General features: G+C 36.4%; 1 protein-coding gene and 1 pseudogene across 2 annotated transcripts in view; one reads left to right on the top strand and one right to left on the bottom strand.

The window, feature by feature from the left end:
- Positions 1-17,045, top strand: part of UBE2D1 (ubiquitin conjugating enzyme E2 D1) — a 38,149-nt gene extending 21,104 nt beyond the window's left edge. Inside the window, exons 2-7 of the mRNA XM_084903617.1 lie at positions 7,036-7,099; positions 7,193-7,224; positions 9,487-9,564; positions 11,393-11,498; positions 15,124-15,217; positions 16,169-17,045. Coding sequence (XP_084759743.1) covers positions 7,036-7,099; positions 7,193-7,224; positions 9,487-9,564; positions 11,393-11,498; positions 15,124-15,217; positions 16,169-16,214 — 420 coding nt within the window. The 3' untranslated portion in view covers positions 16,215-17,045. The remainder of the gene's footprint in view (positions 1-7,035; positions 7,100-7,192; positions 7,225-9,486; positions 9,565-11,392; positions 11,499-15,123; positions 15,218-16,168) is intronic.
- LOC311632425 (phosphatidylinositol N-acetylglucosaminyltransferase subunit P-like) lies at positions 6,131-6,755 on the bottom strand (annotated as a pseudogene). The gene has a single exon. The product of its transcript is annotated as a phosphatidylinositol N-acetylglucosaminyltransferase subunit P-like (transcript).
- Positions 17,046-18,094: the final 1,049 nt, after the last annotated feature.

Below are 18,094 nucleotides of genomic sequence, written 5' to 3'. Positions count from 1 at the left end.
GATCAGCTGCCTCCTGCACACTTCCTACTGGGTATGTGCCCACAAACCAAGGTACATGCCCTTGACCAGAATTGAACCTGGGACCCTTGAGTCTACAGGCTGACACTCTATCCATTGAGCCAAACCAGTTAGGGCTATATTATTTTTTATTTTGAGATAATTTTAGTTTTGTAAAAATAACAAAAAGTTTACATATATTCTTTACCCAATTTCCCTTGATATTTGCATATGGGGTGCATCCTGCAACTTGTATAACCATAGTACAGCTATCAAAATGAGGAAAGTAACATTGTACAATGATATAAATTACAGACCTATTTCAGGTTTCACTAGTTGTTTTACCCTATCTCTAATCCAGTTGGGGGTCACCAGTTAAATTTAGTTGTGTCTCTTTGGTACCTGTATCCTCTAATCTGTAACAATTCCTTTCCTTAGTCTTTCCTTGCCTTATACAATTTTTTTAATGAAAGAGAAGATGCTTATAATATATGTGATTTCAAAAAAGCAGTATCATTTCATCTCTTTTAAAGCGCATAAGGGCCTGAGTAAAATCATTATTTTTTAAAATGTTAAACATTTATTGTAAAGAAACTGAAACAACATAGAAGACATAAATTAAAAGTGACAACCCACTCCAAGAGGGTAACTGCTGTTAATAATTTGCTGTGTATTGTTTTATTTATTTCTTATGTATTCATAATATGTTTATATATTATGGAATTTAATGGGTGAACTTTACTGTAACTTGTATTTTTCAAATAAAAAAACTAGATGATATTCACACAACATTCTTTAATGTCAATATATAGAGATCTTGCTCATTCTCTTTAATGACTGCACAGTGTTTCATGGCTATCTCATGAAACCTTTCCTTATCGATGGACCTTTAGGTTATTCTCAGCTTTTCATAATTATACAAAATACCTCACTGAACATTCTTATGTATGTATCTTTGGCTATTTTAAAAATATATATATTTTTTTATTGATTTTTTTTTTACAGAGAAGAAGGAAGAGGGGTAGAGAGTTAGAAACATGGATCAGCTGCCTCCTGCACACCCCCCACTGGGGATGTGCCCGCAACCCAGGTACATGCCCTTGACTGGAATCGAACCTGGGACCTTTCAGTCTGCAGGCCGATGCTCTATCCACTGAGCCAAACCACTTGGGGCTATCTTCAGCTATTTGGACAATGATTACTATGAGGTGAAATTACCAGGTCAGAAACCATATGCATTTTTTACTTTCACAGTTATTACATACTGTCCTCCAAAAGGTCTTATCTAAACTTACACTCCCTCCAGCAGTGAGTGGCATGTTTATTTCCTACCAGGGCTGTGGATGGAAGTATTCCAATAGGTTGGCAATGATTTGGCTGGGTAGTGGTCTCATGGGTGTTTGCCTATTTATATGTTGCTCTTCCCATTTTTTCCCCTACAAAACACTGTTTTGCTTTTATAACAAACACACACTAATACGATACTTAATTAAGAATTGACCAGCCGAAACCAGTTTGGCTCAGTGGATAGAGCGTCGGTCTGCAGACTGAAAGGTCCCAGGTTTGATTCTGGTCAAGGGCATGTACCTTGGTTGCGGGCACATCCCCAGTAGTGGGTATGCAAGAGGCAGCTGATTGATGTTTCTCTCTCATCGATGTTTCTAGCACTCTATCTCTCTCCCTTCCTCTCTGTAAAAAAATCAATGAAATATTTATTTTAAAAAAAGAATTAAACAGTTTAAATATTTTGTTTTTGAGACCTTTTGCTTTTAATCATTATGGGATAAAAGCATGGCTATGAAGGCCTGGACAAGAGGTCTGAGGGGTTAGTGAAACAGTTATTGGAGGCTCTCTATGGGCGCATCCTGGATTTCAGGGTAGTGATGGATTAGTAAGAAGTGTTCAAGAAGTGAGGGTCAGTGTCATAAACTGTTCTTTGGAAGGGGCTTCCATTAGCTGTGAGTGTGGTGTGGAGTTAATCGTTGGCTCTTATAAGGATCCTCTGGACTTGAGCAATTTGTATAATTCAGTGTTATTTCTTACAGAGAGTGGAGCAAGGAACAGAGGAGGGGGTTACTATCACTAACATTTCCTTCCGGAGTAACATAAGAATCACTGAATTGTTTTCGATACTCTATATGTATCTGTGATGCTAGAATTGGATAAATAACAATGCTAGTTATGCCCAGCCGGTGTGGCTCAGTGGTTGAGCATTGACCTATGAACCAGGAGATCACTGTTCGATTTCCGGTCAGGTTGCAGGCTCGATTCCCCCAGTAAGGGGCATGCAGGAGAGAGCCAATCAATGATTCTCTCTCATCATTGATGTTTCTATCTCTCCCTTTCTCCCTACCTCTCTGAAATCAATATAAATACTTTATAGTTGAGAAAACAAATCAGATAAGGTAGATTCTGAAAACCTGGAATAAACATATTAAAAGGGGGAATTTAATGAGTATAAGTGGTCCTTGATTTAAAAATATATATATATATATATATATATATATATATATATATATATATATATATATATATATAAATTTCAGAGAAGAAAGGAGAGAAGTGGAATCATCAATGATGAGAGAGAATCATTGATCTGCTGCCTCCTGCAGGCCTCCCGCTGGGGATCCGGCCAACAATCTGGGCATGTGCCCTGACCAGGAATCAAACTAACCTCCTGGTTCACAGGTGGACACTCGACCACTGAGCCACACTGGCCGGGCATGGTCCTTGATTTCTTATGTCTTATCTCAAAATACTCTGGTTGCTCAGCAGACTAAGGGCCAGAAAAGTAGGTTTTTGTTTGGTTGTAGTTTTTGTTTGTTTTATATTTTTACCTTCCTAGCATATCTCAGGATTCTTTATTTTTCTTTTTTCAAATTCAAGATCTGCATTTTTAAGGGTGGATATTATATATGTACTGTGCCTTTTTGTTTGTTTGTTTTGTTTTTTGTCATTCTGTCTGTACCTAAGCAATGTAATTTTAGTTACATATTTCCAAATAGTACTAGTATAGTGGCATATTTGCAGGCATGGTTTGACAAAAAGAAAGACTATTAGAAATTGAGACTCTCCTAAAAAGTCTAGGATGTGTAATTTTCTCACCAAAGCATTAGCACTGTTATTAGAATGGTCAGTGTGACTATTAAGAATGTTTAATGTACCATCTGCCCCTTTCCTATAAGTGAGCTTAAAAGCCTGGCCTTTGTAGGAGTCCCACTGTTAGATTTTTCTCTCTGGTCCTTAGCTCTAACTTCCCTTTACAGAAGAGGTAGAATCAGGGCACGAAAATATAAGAACAAGACAACCTGTATTTTTCTGCAATATTTTAATGGGATTTCAAGAACTGTTTCACATTTGAAATCTGAACATGATTCAACTAAAATATGGTTTGGGTTTTATTTTTTGTTAGTAAACAAAATAAATTTGTATGTATTTATGTATAATGTATAATGATTTATGTATAATGATTTAGTCACATTATCTGTAGTTTTTAAACCACAATTAGAGACTGTATTTCTAATGAACTAGTTTTCTAGTTAAAAATAAGGGCAAAGAAATCTCATTTACCCATATATATACTAATGTTTATAAAACGCCACGTGATGACTATTTTCAGAAGCAATCTCCTAAGAGCCCAAATTAGAAAACTTAAATAAAGCACAGTCCTTCTAAAATGGGACTGTCATTTGGGAACTGCTCCTCCCCCAGTCATTTAAACTAGTTAAATAGTGACAGTCTGCTACAAGAGAACTGGATGATTCTTAGCCATTTTACATTATTTTTTAACATTTATTTGAATGCTTCCTGTGTGCCAGAGACTGCTATACTCTTTACACGTGTCATTTCACTTGTTGGTCATAGAAAGGACTGGTGAAAGCAGCAGTGTCCCTTACATGAAAGAAAACAGATTAGGAGAGGGGGGAGGGGGGAATGTTTTGCCTAATGTCATTCGGCAAGTGTGTGACAGCACCTGGACTTGAACTTCAAAGCCTTGCTTCTGAACCACGATTTCGAAATCAGAGACTGAAATCTTCCTCTTTATTGCTTAACTATCCCTGGACCAAAGGAGCTGCTAACTGTTAGTTAATTCCTGTCGGGAAGAGGAGCACTCACAGCTGTGGAAACAACAGCAACAAAACCAAAAATGAAAGTGCCCGAGTGGACTGGAGGACTTGGAGGAGGGAGACCTGAGTTTGCACTTGGCTCGGTTACTTAGCTCCTATCACTTTCTCCGGAAAGCCTCTCCCTACACGTCCTCTTCTTGTTTGTCTCTGTTAGAAAGCCGAACTCACTGCAAGAATCACCCTGTTGGATGATTCTAAGGTGCACCTCATTTTTATTTTAAGTAAAATCAGTATGGATCTTATCTTAAAATTAGTTGGCAGCATTCCTCCTTAACCATCGGTACCTAAAATAAGGATGTGACTTACGGTGGCATGTTAGATTTGGCCAAATGCAGTGTTTGGTTTACATGTGTTCCCAAGAAAATGTTTACATCTTCCCCCATGGTTTTAAATACCAGGTATAAACAAGGGTTTTCCACTTTCTAGTCCAGTATTCTTTTATGCTCCAGTCCTATAAAATTTCCCTTGCTATCACCGGGGTCACAGATTCTATGTCTGCTTCCCAACTCAGCTTGTCTTCTAGTGTTCCCTCCTCTCAGACAATAGCATCTACATTAGTACATTTGTGAACTAAAAAGCCAGAGGTTCGGCCTTCCAGGGTTTGAATCCCACTTCTGCCTCACACAGACCAGTGTTGTGAACACACGGTGAAGTGAGTCACCGGTAACACATGGAGCGTCATCACACCTACCTGTGAGGATTGACGGTTAGGACAGCAAAACATGGAGTGCTAGCTGCCACGAACCATCACATGTATCTGTGACCTCTCTCCTTACTCAGCACATGTAATTCACCCATCATTGCACCCTCTGGTAGGTAGACCCTTCAGAATATCTCAGATTCCCCCACTTTCTTCTCTTTTTTTTTTAAATATATTTTATTGATTTTTTTACAGAGAGGAAGGGAGAGAGATAGAGAGCTAGAAACGTCGATGATAGAGAAACATCAACCAGCTGCCTCTTGCACACCCCCTACTGGGGATGTGCCCACAACCAAGGTACATGCCCCTGACCGGTATCGAACCTGGGACCTTTCAGTCTGCAGACCAACGCTCTACCACTGAGCCAAACCGGTTTTGGCTCAGATTCCCCCACTTTCATCTTGTTGCTACTTCTCCAGTCCAAGCCCCTGTTTTTCTTGCCTATAGTAACTAATCTTGTAGCTTCTACTCTTTCCCATCTCTAATCCATTCAAGTACTTAGACCGCTAGAGACAGTCTTTAAATCAGATCATGCCACCGCTTAAAACCCTTCCCAACGCACTGGTATAAAACCCCAAATCCTTAACATGGGTAATCTGTTCTCAGTTTTATGCTTAGCCTCTGCCTACTTTCAACCTCATTTTATGCCACTCTACCTCACCGTGTTGCTCGTTTCTCCCAAAACTCCCACTCAGTTAGATTTCGGCTTAGGTCCCTCTTCCTCAGAGACAGTGCCCGATCTTCCAAACTAAATTAGGTTCTTCAGTCCTACTGTATAGTTCTTTAAAAAAAAATTTTTTTTTTTTTTTAAATTGATTTCAGAGAGGAAGGGAGATGGAGAGAGAGGTTAAAACATCAATGATGAGAGAGAATCATTGATTGGCTGCATCCTGCATGCCCTCTACTGGGAATCAAGCTCACAACCCGGGCATGTGCCCTGACTGGGAGTCAAAACCGTGACCTCCTGGTTCTTAGGCGATGCTCAGTTCTTTATCATGAATGTATACTTTTTATATTTGGAGGTGATCAGTTCCTTCCCAACTGAAAGTAAAGGGAATGAGGTGATTTCTCCAAGGTCATAGAGCTATAGTGATGGTAAAACTGGAATGCCAATCCAGGACTGTCATCTCCATGGTCCTTCCTTTGCTTCTTGATGGCAGAAAAGAGAATATGAATCAATGTGCTAATCAAAATATGGCCTTCTTTTCATTTAACTTTTGGGTTGTTCCTTTAGGAGTCATCTCTGTGTGAGCCTTCATTCTCCCAAATTAGATTACAAACCTGTTGAAGTAATTTAATCCCATTTAATCTTTTCAAGGTTTGGAGCTGTCTCATGAATTGCTCTTCTTCCCATGAGTGACAGAGTTCATTTTGTTGTCCTTTTTTATGCTAATGCAATGTTTTGCTTATTCTGTCCATTAATAACTAATATTTGAGAACATTTACCAGGTACAGTATTAATGAAACGTAGTCTAAGAGAAGTTCAATTTACATTTAAAAATATATTAAAAATTATGCTAATCTGCATACTTTTATGTATAGTTCTTTGACTGTAAGATAGGACATTTGGTTTACTTCACTAATAGGAATATCTCTTAATGCTGGGATGGCCTCTTTTGGTATTTCTTCTGGTCTTGATGTTTGGCATAGTTACCTGTGATTGTTTGAATGGAGTTGTGGCCAGGTGGTACTCATCATATTTACTTTAAACAAGAGTACATAACTGATTACTACAGGAATGAGGAGGTAGATGTGCAGTGCAACTGCCCAATACTTTTGAAGCCAGTAGGTTCAGCCTAAGGAATTTGGCCAAGATTCAGGCATAAAAGCCCATACGAGATATAGTATGAATCCAAATTCGGAGCTTAAGAAAAAAAAACAAAGCCATAACTTGATCTTTCTGGCAACGGAGATGATGAATTTCCCACCATTTCACTGGGACTTTAGATAATCAGTGTGGAGACCCCAGCGCAGGCACTGACCTCCACCCTGAGAGCCCAGGGCGGAGAGAGGAAACACTGAGCGGGAGGCTCAGTGGCTACAGCTCCCTCACCCCCCATCGGGGGCTTAGGCCACATTTTGTTTTCATATTTTGAATTGAACCAGGTGCCTAAACTGATTGTAACGTGAAGTTGATAATTTGTGTCTTATGGATCATTATGGTGTTTCACTGGAAAAATAACTAGCCTTACGTATTTTGTTTCACTTCAGGAATTAAGTGACCTACAGCGTGACCCGCCTGCTCACTGCTCCGCCGGGCCCGTGGGAGACGACTGTAAGCTCTGCTTTTTTGCTAGCGTTTTGCTACAGTTAGTAATACAGGTTCTAACCTTTGTTAATGACTCCAAAACTCCTTTTTTTGTTTCAGTGTTCCACTGGCAAGCAACTATTATGGGACCTGTAAGTATGACTCCTATATATGAAATTAATCCCCTGTGCCGTATTTACTTCTTGCCGTTTCCCCTTTGATCAGATATTTGTGGCTTGGGTTGAATTTTCTTGTGTCTGAATCACCTGGGAAGCAAAATGTAATTACAGCGTTTATGATGATTGTCTACAGCTCTGATGGTGAATCCTTCTAGGATCATTGTGATGTGTTTCCCTTTGCCACATCCTTGATCAGTTACACACAGTCCTGGATCATCCACAATTTGTAACCAGGCTGTGTGTTTCCTTTGTCTTTTTTTTTTTTTTTTTTTTTTTAAACACACACAAAAACACAATTGTTCAGAACTAAGCATAGTAATTATCCTCACACCAGCCATTTTAATAGGTCAGAAATAAATGTAAGTAACCCAGTAATGAATTCCTACAAGTAACAAATACCAGTTTTGCACTAAGTTTTATCACTTCCCATTTGTGAGAGAGAGCTGATAAAATATTGTAGTGAGTCTGTCTTTGTCACCTCATGAATTTACTGCTTTTATTTTCCTTGGATTATCCTGAAGTCAGAATGAGCTGCTATTTTATGAGTGGCTTTTCTCAACACTTACTGCCTTTGTTTGTGAAGGTTGTTTCAATCCCAAAGAGGCAGTGATGACTAGAAAGAGGCTTTCCTTTCTATGAGCAAAAATATGATTGTACAAGAACGGGCACCGATAACTCAAAGATGCTTTCTGGGAAACATAGTAACATGTTTCCATGAACATCTTTCTCTCTCCTCTTCCCCACAAAGAGCTTTATCTTGTCTTTATAACTTAAAGAACAAAACAATTTCTGATTTTTCGGAGGAGTACTGGGCAAGTATCTCAGTTACTAAATTGTTAGGTTAGCCTTTTAAAGGGTAAAATGCAACATTTATTTAAACAGCGTTTAAGAATCTGGTTGTTTGTTTGTTTTTCATTGCTTACTAAGAACCTTCAAAATACTATCTTTTAAAGACCCGTTTTACCACGTGAATTATAGCCCTTCAAAAATATTTCTTAGGTGAATTACATGTAGCAAATGGTTATAATTATGTTGCTCATACTCCCTTTATTTTAGCAATGTAAACATGTTATTCTATCATATTATTTGAAAATCTAAACAGAACACGACTGTCAATTGTAATTTACTTATGTTTTCTACATTCCTTATTGTTTTTTATGAACTAGAATTAAGCAACACATGTAGGAAGAATAATTATACAGTGCAGTCCTCTAATATATACGCAGAAACTTAAGGAAGAAGTAATGATAGTCTTGCTATTATAACCAAAATGTTAATACAACATGATAAATTTAATTAAATATAAAGGAATTAAAATAAAATTTTAGCTATTTTTTTGCTACCTTTTAAAAAAAAGTAACTTTTCTCCCTCACTTGTAGCATATTTTCTAATTGCTATAAAGATTCTTGGCCAAATTTAGGTTCTTCTTGATTCCTAATTTGATAGTTTCATGAATATTGAATTTATTAGTTTTGTTTGAAGCCTTTTCACATTATTTTACAAATTATTATTGAATGAAGATTTGCCGTCTAAATTGTGTAATGCCGTTCCTTTGCCTATCCTTTTCATAACTTGTTCTCTTCAGTTTCCATTTTTAAAAAAATATATTTTTGTTGATTTCAGAGAGGAAGTGAGAGGAGAGAGAGAGAGAAATGTCAGTTATGAGAATCATTGATCGGTTGCCTCCTGCACACCCCACACTGGGGATCGAGCCCTCCACCCCAGGCATGTGCCCTGACCAGGAATGGAACCATGACTTCCTGGCTCATAGGATGACGCTCAACTATTAAGCCACACCGGATGGCTTCATCTCCATTCTTGCCCCTTAAAGGACTATCAGGACTTCAGTTTCATAAATTAGAAAGTAAATACTAGCCCCAGCCCTTTTTTTTCATACTGATTACTGCCACAGAAAATTATTCTTTTCTTACAGTAGTCTTGTGTGTATAGTGATATTTAAAAATCTGTACTCATAAACATTTGATTGGGCAAGTCACACAACTGTGTGTGTCCTATTTTTAAATTTGTTTTAAACTCTTTAATGTTGACATAATAGTTGGAAAATCCTCCTCCGTACGTGCAAAAGAAAGTCTCTTTTCAAGGTAAATGATTTGAACTTTTGACAAAATGATGGCATGTTTGTCAAACTGACATATTTTGGGTGGGGAGGGGGGTTATTTTAGGTTATCAAATAAATGTAATCAAACACTGATGCAAATGTTTTGTGATTTCAGCCCGATAGCGCATATCAAGGCGGAGTTTTCTTTCTCACTGTACATTTTCCGACAGACTATCCTTTTAAACCACCAAAGGTATTTTTACTTTTGTGATTGATGACTCCTATGTCAGGGGTGTATCCAGAGATATTTTTATTATGTCCAAGACAAGTTAGCATGTTCAACTGTTCAATAAAGCTACTGAGTCTAAAGTATGCTTTCTTACTAAAAAAAATTGTATTATGTTTGTAAAACGAAAGGCAGTATCTGTTATGCTATAAATTAGGTTCCTTTCTTTTCCTCTTCATTAGATCTCTATAGTTTGGGTTTTATGGTTAAGAAATCAGACTTTTCCATTTAGGGAATTATCTTTCCAAAGTTGATTCTCTTTTCTCAGTTTTAAGTATTCAACAAGCATTTATTGAACACCTACCACGATCTGTGACATTGGAGAATACAAAAGTAAATAAGACACAGTCCTTTTATTTAGTGCTGGTAGGAGGGATAAAAAAACATGTTCTTATTCAACTTAGTTTAAATGAGATCTAAAGAGGGAACAAATGATGGGGAAATCAGGAGGGAGAAAATCATTAACTTCTGTCCTTCAGGAAACAATTATTCCTTTTTTAAATTATAAGAGAAGCTTATTAAGAATGTTACAGAGGTAGTAGAAGTGAGCCAGCTGGGCTCGTAGGCTTGGGAAACAAGTTACAGAAGCAAAAGCTGGGCCCTTGGAGCTTAGGAGAGAGAGACAGGCAGATGTAACACACCTGGGGGAGGGAGAGGGGCCAGGGTAAGGTGCAGGTGTGCTCCGGAGAGGAAAGCAAATAATTATTTTAGATTTTTAAAAATATCTGAATAAAGTTATTCTATATAATAAAAGCCTAAAATGCTAAGTGTCTGTCATCCATTCAGTAAATCAAAGTGTAATATGCCAATGATATGATGATGACATGCACTGACCACCAGGGGGGCGATGCTCTGACAGGTAGGTTAGCTTGCTGCTGGGGTCTTGCAAATAGGGACTGAGCCAGATGGGCCGAACATCCCCTGGAGTCCCCCCGCAGGCCCTCCCTGGCTGGCCAACCTCCTGGATCCCTCCCCGACCCCGATTGAGCACTGGTGGGGTCCCTCGGCCTGGCCTGCACCCTCGAGCAATCTGCGCGCCCCCCCCCCACCCCCCCGGGATGTCGGAGATGCAGGAGCTGCCCTCTGCTGGTCAGTGCCCATCCACAGGGGGAGTGCCACTTAGCCAGAAGCCAGGCTCATGGCTGGCGAGTGCCATGGGGAGCGAGCCTAAGCTAGCAGCTGGACATTTGCAGGGCAGGCTAAGGGGCCCCATCCCTGAGTGCATGAGTTTCGTGCACCAGGCCTCTAGTATATGCATGAAATGGCATAAAAACAAGTCTTGTGGGAGATTAGGATTCCTGGTGGATTTCTTAGGACAGGTTACAAACTCAGGCCCCTCCACTTTCCCCCAGAACGGGGTCAGCACCCTAATTTTAGACATTAGTGTCACTTCCAGGTATCCTTGATAATCAAATTAAGAAAAGGATTACTTTAGGGGATCATTAAAGCCATGGTTAATTACTTCAGCTGCTACTCAGCAGTCATATCAGCTCTCATACTTATTGCACTCCGCAGAATATTTCTCAGTTTCTTGCTGGAGGTGGCGGAGATGGGGGGAGGGGGAGAAGGGGGAACACGGGTGGAGAAAGTGGGAGAGTGGGAAAACTTTATCTGCTTTCACATCTCCAATAGCTAAAATTTTGTGCACACAAAGTGGATGTTCATTCAATTTATGTTGAATACATTTCTCTACTAGGGTGCTTAAATTTAAAGACATTTTACCTTAGAGTAAGCTGGTTCTGTTTTGTACATGGATGGATTGTCACATTTTTATTTTGTTTTGTGTTATATTTAGATTGCTTTCACAACAAAAATTTATCATCCAAACATAAACAGTAATGGAAGTATTTGTCTTGATATCCTGAGGTCACAGTGGTCACCAGCTCTGACTGTATCAAAAGGTAATTTCATTTATCAGATATATGACAGTTTCTAATAGTGAAACAAGAAAAATACAGAAGTATCTAAGGCCCAACGTTTAAAAAAAAACAAAAAACAATCTGTTTTATCCTGCTTTGATTTTGTTTGATTTTGCTTTGCTTTCGTAGCTCTTATATGTATTCTTTTGAGCTTTTTTATGTTTTTATTTATTTCATAGAAGAAGGGGGAGGGAGAAAGAGATGAAAATATCCATGATGAGAGAGAATCATTGATTGGCTGCCTCCTGCATGCCCTCTACAGGGAATTAGGCTCACAACCCAGGCATATACCCTGAAGGGAATCAAATCGTGACCCTGGTTCATAGTTTGATGCTCAACCACTGAGCCACACCAGCCAGGCCTCTTTAGCCTTTAACAGTTAATTTGGTTGGGGTGGTATTGATAAGCAGATCTAAATGATGAAGTAAGAGAAATTTAAAATGTTAGAGGTAGAAATTTGGGGATAAGCCTCTTGACATTTTACCCTTTAGTTTTAGCTTGTCTTTAAAAAGAGGAAGTGCGCTAGCCGCTTGGCTCAGTGGATAAGAGCATCAGCCTGAGGACTGAAGGGTCACAGGTTCGATTCCGGTCAAGGGCATATGCCTGAGTTGTGGGCTCAATCCCCACTAGGGGGCATGCAGAAGGCATGCGATCAATGATTATCTCATCATTGATGTTTCTATTTCTGTCTTCCTCTCTGAAATCAATAAAAAATAAAAAATAAAAATAAAATAAGAGAGAAGTAAATATATGATTTTAGGGCCCACTGTCCCATTTATTAAATGGAATTATTGACATAATGATTAAAGGTTTACATTTGTTTTACTTCATCTAAGAAGAAATATCAGATTAGGTTGATAAAATAAATGATGTAAAATATTTCACATTTTAGAATGATGCAATACATATAACATTATTCTAAACTAATGATTTTCAATGTTTTTCATCTATGACACACCTAAACTAATTATTAAAATTTGGTGTGACACACCAAAAAATATATTTTTCCTGATCTGAGAAAAAAATACATATATTTTAATTCATTCACACCAGGCAGCTATTGTTGTGTTGGCTGTTGTCATTTTTTTATTTGGTAATCTAAGGAAAAAGATGTCAGTGCCCCTGACTAAATACTCTGGTATTGTGTGTTTTAAAAATTCTTCAGCATACCAGATGAAAATCACTGCTCTAAACTTTGAGTAATCAATAGCATTATCATAATGACTAATACATACGCCATGTGGATTCTTAACTTTCAGTAATCTGTAACTTTGTTCTTTGCTAAATTATCAGATGTGTACTCTGAAGCCCTTTTTGTTTTTTTAGCAAACACTATTTGCTTTGTGAATCCTCTTAATTCAAGTCTTGTTTATCTAAAAGGAAGAGCACCTGACAGTTGGAAAATATTCTTTTGAGTTAGAAGCATCTGCCCCTGAAGTAACTTGGTAGATTTTCCTTTTATAAAATTTAAGAAAATTGTTTCTCCTGAAGGATTCATGGAGAGATCCTTGGTCATTTAAAAATTTAAAAAAATAAGTGCTACCTGAATATATGACTTGTTTTTAAAAGTGATGAGGTTTATAGGAAACAGATTCTACAGCCATCATTTTTTCAAGTATTAGGTAAATAATAGCCCTTTATGTCAGTCAGTTATTTGTGAATGGCAGTTTTTCTGACCTAAAATGTTCGTATAAAATGTTCATGTAGATTCCATTGTCTTTTAAAAAATATTTCACATAGTGTAACTGTTATGCACTAGACTAGATGTAGGCAAGATTCTGTGCCAAAGGGTTATTCAAATTCATATGCTCTTTCCTGGAAGGGCATCAGAAGCTATAATTCATTTGGCATACGCAGCTAAATACTTACACATACAAAGGAAATGGCAGACTGCCAGATGTTGAACATTTATCTTCTGACGTTGGTAGCTTTTTATAAAGCATAATTAGTATTGATGCTTTCTGGTAACTATCTTTAATAACAGTTTCAAATGGCCTCAGTTTCCTCAAAGCTAAAGTGGGAATTATGATAATATTACTACATAGGGTCACTATGCACCTGACACATAGTAAGCACACATAATTCCCACTTTAAGCAAAGCTAAAGTGGGAATTATGATAATATTACTACATAGGGTCACTATGCACCTGACACATAGTAAGCACACAAATGAGTCAACATCCTCTTTTCCTTATCTTAAAACATTGGATTTTTGTGCGTAATAGTGAAGGCAGGGCCCGTAGCTGGGCAGCATGACTGAGGAGATGAGGAACTCGCCTCTTGCTTATTTTGTAAGGTAGCTTATACCTACTACCTACAATACAGATATTGTAATGTCTTTTTATTTTTATCTGGAAACTTTCTGGAGACATTAGCCCAGATAATCGTGGTTAAATATGCAATGGAAGATAAGGAAGGTAAATTAAATCTTAGTTTTAATATTAGTGCTCTTAGCACCAGCTTTTCATGTCATCTAAGAATCAACATTGCTTTCTAAATTCACCCGTGGAATGTGACGAATAGGAAAAGATAAGGGAACATAGTAGAGGAGGCTGAAAATCCAAAGTCTTTCCCAAGAACCCACGACCCCCTCAGAAGTGGCGGCATGCAGTGAAGGCAGAAGAGGAACCAGTCTTGTTTCCTCTTTTTTCAGATACTTAGATTTGTGTGTGTGGCTAGTTGTATTGGTATTTGATGTAATGTGGCAAGAAACAACTATTTTTAAAATTTTCATCTATATTTAAAAATGTACAAGTTACAGAGTAACTGTTGACTTTATTTTTATATGTAGGTGACACAAATAGTATACATGGAATAAAAGAATCGTTGAGAAAAATATTACAAATCTTCCTTCTTTGTGGACACTGTATAGCACTAAGCCAAAGTGAAAAAGTACATAGCACAGTGTCCAAATGGTAACTGTAATTTGATTGCTTTACCTTGAACTGATTAGAATACAGATTTTCTGCATTAAAATAGAATAAAATGGACAGTTTTCTCTACAAAAGTATCTCTAAGAGACATCTAAAATTAGGATGCTATTCTAAAAAGTTTTTTATTATGTATCATTTAGGGCAGGGGTCCTCAAACTTTTTAAAGTGGGGGCCAGATCACGGTCCCTCAGAGAGCTGGAGGGCCGGACTATATGAACTACTAATTCCTACTGTAACACCTTGGCTGCGCTCACTGCCCAAAAAACCTGGCGGGCAGGATCAGACTCCCCTGGGGGCTGCATGTGGCCCGCGGGCCGTAGTTTGAAGACCCCTGATTTAGGGTATGTGTGTGTTACCAAAATGTTTTTGTAAAAAACACTTGAATTTAAAGGTTATAATAGCTACTTTAGAGGTACACATTTTTTAAGTAAATAGAAATTCAAATACAATTTAAACCTTTAAAAATTATAACCTTGCAATTAATATATATTATGGTAATTTTATAATTTTAAACATTAAAAATACTTGCTACTAGCTATAGTCTAAAATGTAATTGAATGTGTTTTGTTTTCTTTATAAGTTCATCGTCTATATTCAGTGAAATTATTTTTACATATGTAATTGCATAAAGAAGAAAGATTATTATCTAATATGGTGTTCTCTTTTCAATATAGTTTTATTGTCCATATGTTCTCTACTTTGTGATCCTAATCCAGATGACCCCTTAGTACCAGATATTGCACAAATCTATAAATCAGACAAAGAAAAGTAAGTGTTTACTATATTTACTTCTGTTTGTATATATTTCTTTGTGGTCTACCAAAATATAAGTATTGCCAATATATTTAACATTTAGTTGTACTTATTATACTTACATTGATTTTTGTTTTTCTTTCCAGTGTAGTAAACCTTTCTTTTTAAACTTTATTAGTTTTTTTTTGTTGTTGTTGTTGTTTTTTTTGTTTTTTTACAAAAAAACAATCTTATTCCTTTACACGTATTGTTTAATCCTTTACTTTGTAACTCGAGGCCCAATGCACAAATTCGTGCGAGAGTAGGCCTTCCTTCCCCTGGCTGCCAGCACCGGCTTCTCTCTGGCACCCGGGACCCGGGCTTCCCTCGAAGCTCTGGCTTCATCTGGAAGGACGTAAAATTAGCCTATTATGCTTTTATTATTTTTATACATAGTACACCTTCTGTATTTGCACAGTATGTTATGTTTTTGGTAGGAAATAACTATATATAATTCTAGGGAGTAAATTTAAAAATTCTAAGGAGTAAATTTGATAATTGGAAAGTGTTGAATGTTATATTCTTAATCTCCCAGGGAAAAAAGTTGTTCCTAAGTCACCCAAACTGACCTAGTTTTCAAGCTGCCTCATCTTACTGGTACCATATATTCATTTGTAATTTATAAGTAATGCTCATTGCCTTTTATAGATCATTATTATAAATTGCTATTTTTTTTTTCCTTCATTTTGTTATTTATAATTTAGGTATGTTTTCATATAGGTTGTTCACAAACCCATCAGGTAAAAATTTGACTTCAGTTTTCTGTTTTATTTATTCATAAGGTTAAGTCACATTGACCCAATAATTGGTATACATATGATTACTGCACATAAGCATAGGAAGGTAGAATATACTGTTTTATGTAGATAGATCTTCTAAAAGATTCAACTTGTATGTTTTTACTATATCCCTTTTGTATGCCTACAGATACAACAGACACGCAAGAGAATGGACTCAGAAATATGCAATGTAAAATAAAAAAAATTTTCATATATACCAGAGTACTGTAAAATCTAGGTTTTTTTCAATATTAGCAGTAAATTGAGCACTGTTTACTGTTTCATTGTATCATGAAATCCTTTGATTTTTATCCATTTTAAATGTATTTCTGAAGCAAGACTAAACCAACTTTCAAAAACACCCTTAAGACTGTGATGAGAGCATTTATCATTTTGTATGCATTGAGAAAGACATTTATTATGGATTTTAAGATACTTGGACATCTGCATCTTCAGCTTACAAGATCTACAAAGCATCTGAAAAGTAACCAAATTATTTTTTGCTGAAATTAGATGTTTTTACATGAGAAATACTGTATGTGTTGTCTGTGTCGTCAGTTTTATAAATCTATTCAGATTTCATTCTTTGTTAGCTCACTTTATAATTTGTATTTTTTTACTGTATAGACTAAATATATTCTATTTACATGTATGTCAACTCATTACTTTTTTCCTGTGAACAGTATTGAAAAAAACCGAACCGCTGATAATTAAATGAATTAACTGTCTCTCTCCCTTGTCTTAGGGTTTTCTGTGTAGATCAATTGCAGATTTCTTAAACCTGAATGATCTTTACACTGTAATTCTCAGTATACTGATTATGGAGAAACACTTGTTTTGATTTTGTTATACTTGACTTAACTTTATTGCAATGTGAATTAATTGCACTGCTAAGTAGGAAGATGTGTAACTTTTATTTGTTGTTATTCACATTTGAATTTTTTTCTGTATAGGCAATATTATAATGACACCTTTTACAGATCTTAATGTAGCTTTTCCATATAAATAAAATGCTTTTTCTACTACTTGTCTTGATTACTTAAAAAGATAAAATAATACTTTATAAGTAAAGGATCAAAACTCTATGTTAAATTTTGCAATGAAATTAATTCCAAATTGTGAGACTAACTTCTGTTGATTTGGCTAATTAACCACCATTTATATACATTTTATTGCTTTAGCTTTTTATCTGTTCACTAAACTGTCTGTCTGAAGGTGATATAGTTTGGTCCCTTGTTATAGAAGAGAATTTAGAATAAGTTAGGGTTTGTCTTGGATCACAACTAACATGGATTATTTACTGAAGAACTAAGATGTGTGTATAAGATAGGGTCACCCACACTGAAGAAAGTCTTCATAGACCTGAAGAATAATTAGGTTAATCCATTAAAATACCACTGTAGATGTAACTGTCATTGCATTTCTTCACATTTTAAAATTTAGAATTTCCAAAAGAGAATTTTAGTGCCATCCAGTTTGAAATAGAACATCCCCCACCCCCTTTTTTTTTTTTAAACTATAGGAGTTCTAGAGAAAATTCTAAAATGATGCTTCTCCTGGCTTTATAAATTGCCAGTAAAAAGTAGTTAAATAAACAGGTTATCTTTGCAGATTTTAAAGAAAGCTTGAAAGTATTTTAACTTGGGAAAAATACATCTCTAATTATTAGCATGTTTACTAAACTTGAGTGAGTGTCATTTTTAAGAAGAGTTGTAGCTCTTCTGATTATGCAGTAGCTATATAAGTGTGCAAGAATCTGTGATGGGTGTAGTCATTAGCAAGACATTTAAATCACTGAAGTATTTTACCATGGTTCATTATTATTAAAACACAGAATAACCCGTTGTTAGAAAGTGTGTTTTTATAAATGAATGTAAAATATTTAAATGAATTGTGAAATGGATGTTTAAGAAAATGCAGGTTTAAAAGTAATTATATTAAGTGATGTCTTGAAACAGGCATATTATGAAGAACACTATTATTAGCTATATTATTATAAGCTATATTCTCCCAGAATTTGAACACTCAACATCATTAGATTTTAGCATTTAGTATATTTTGATAGGGATTTTGT

Source organism: Pipistrellus hanaki (genome assembly GCF_964339955.1).
Source record: "Pipistrellus hanaki genome assembly, chromosome: 14".
NCBI lineage: Eukaryota > Metazoa > Chordata > Mammalia > Chiroptera > Vespertilionidae > Pipistrellus > Pipistrellus hanaki.
This window is presented reverse-complemented; position numbering and strand designations above follow the sequence as displayed.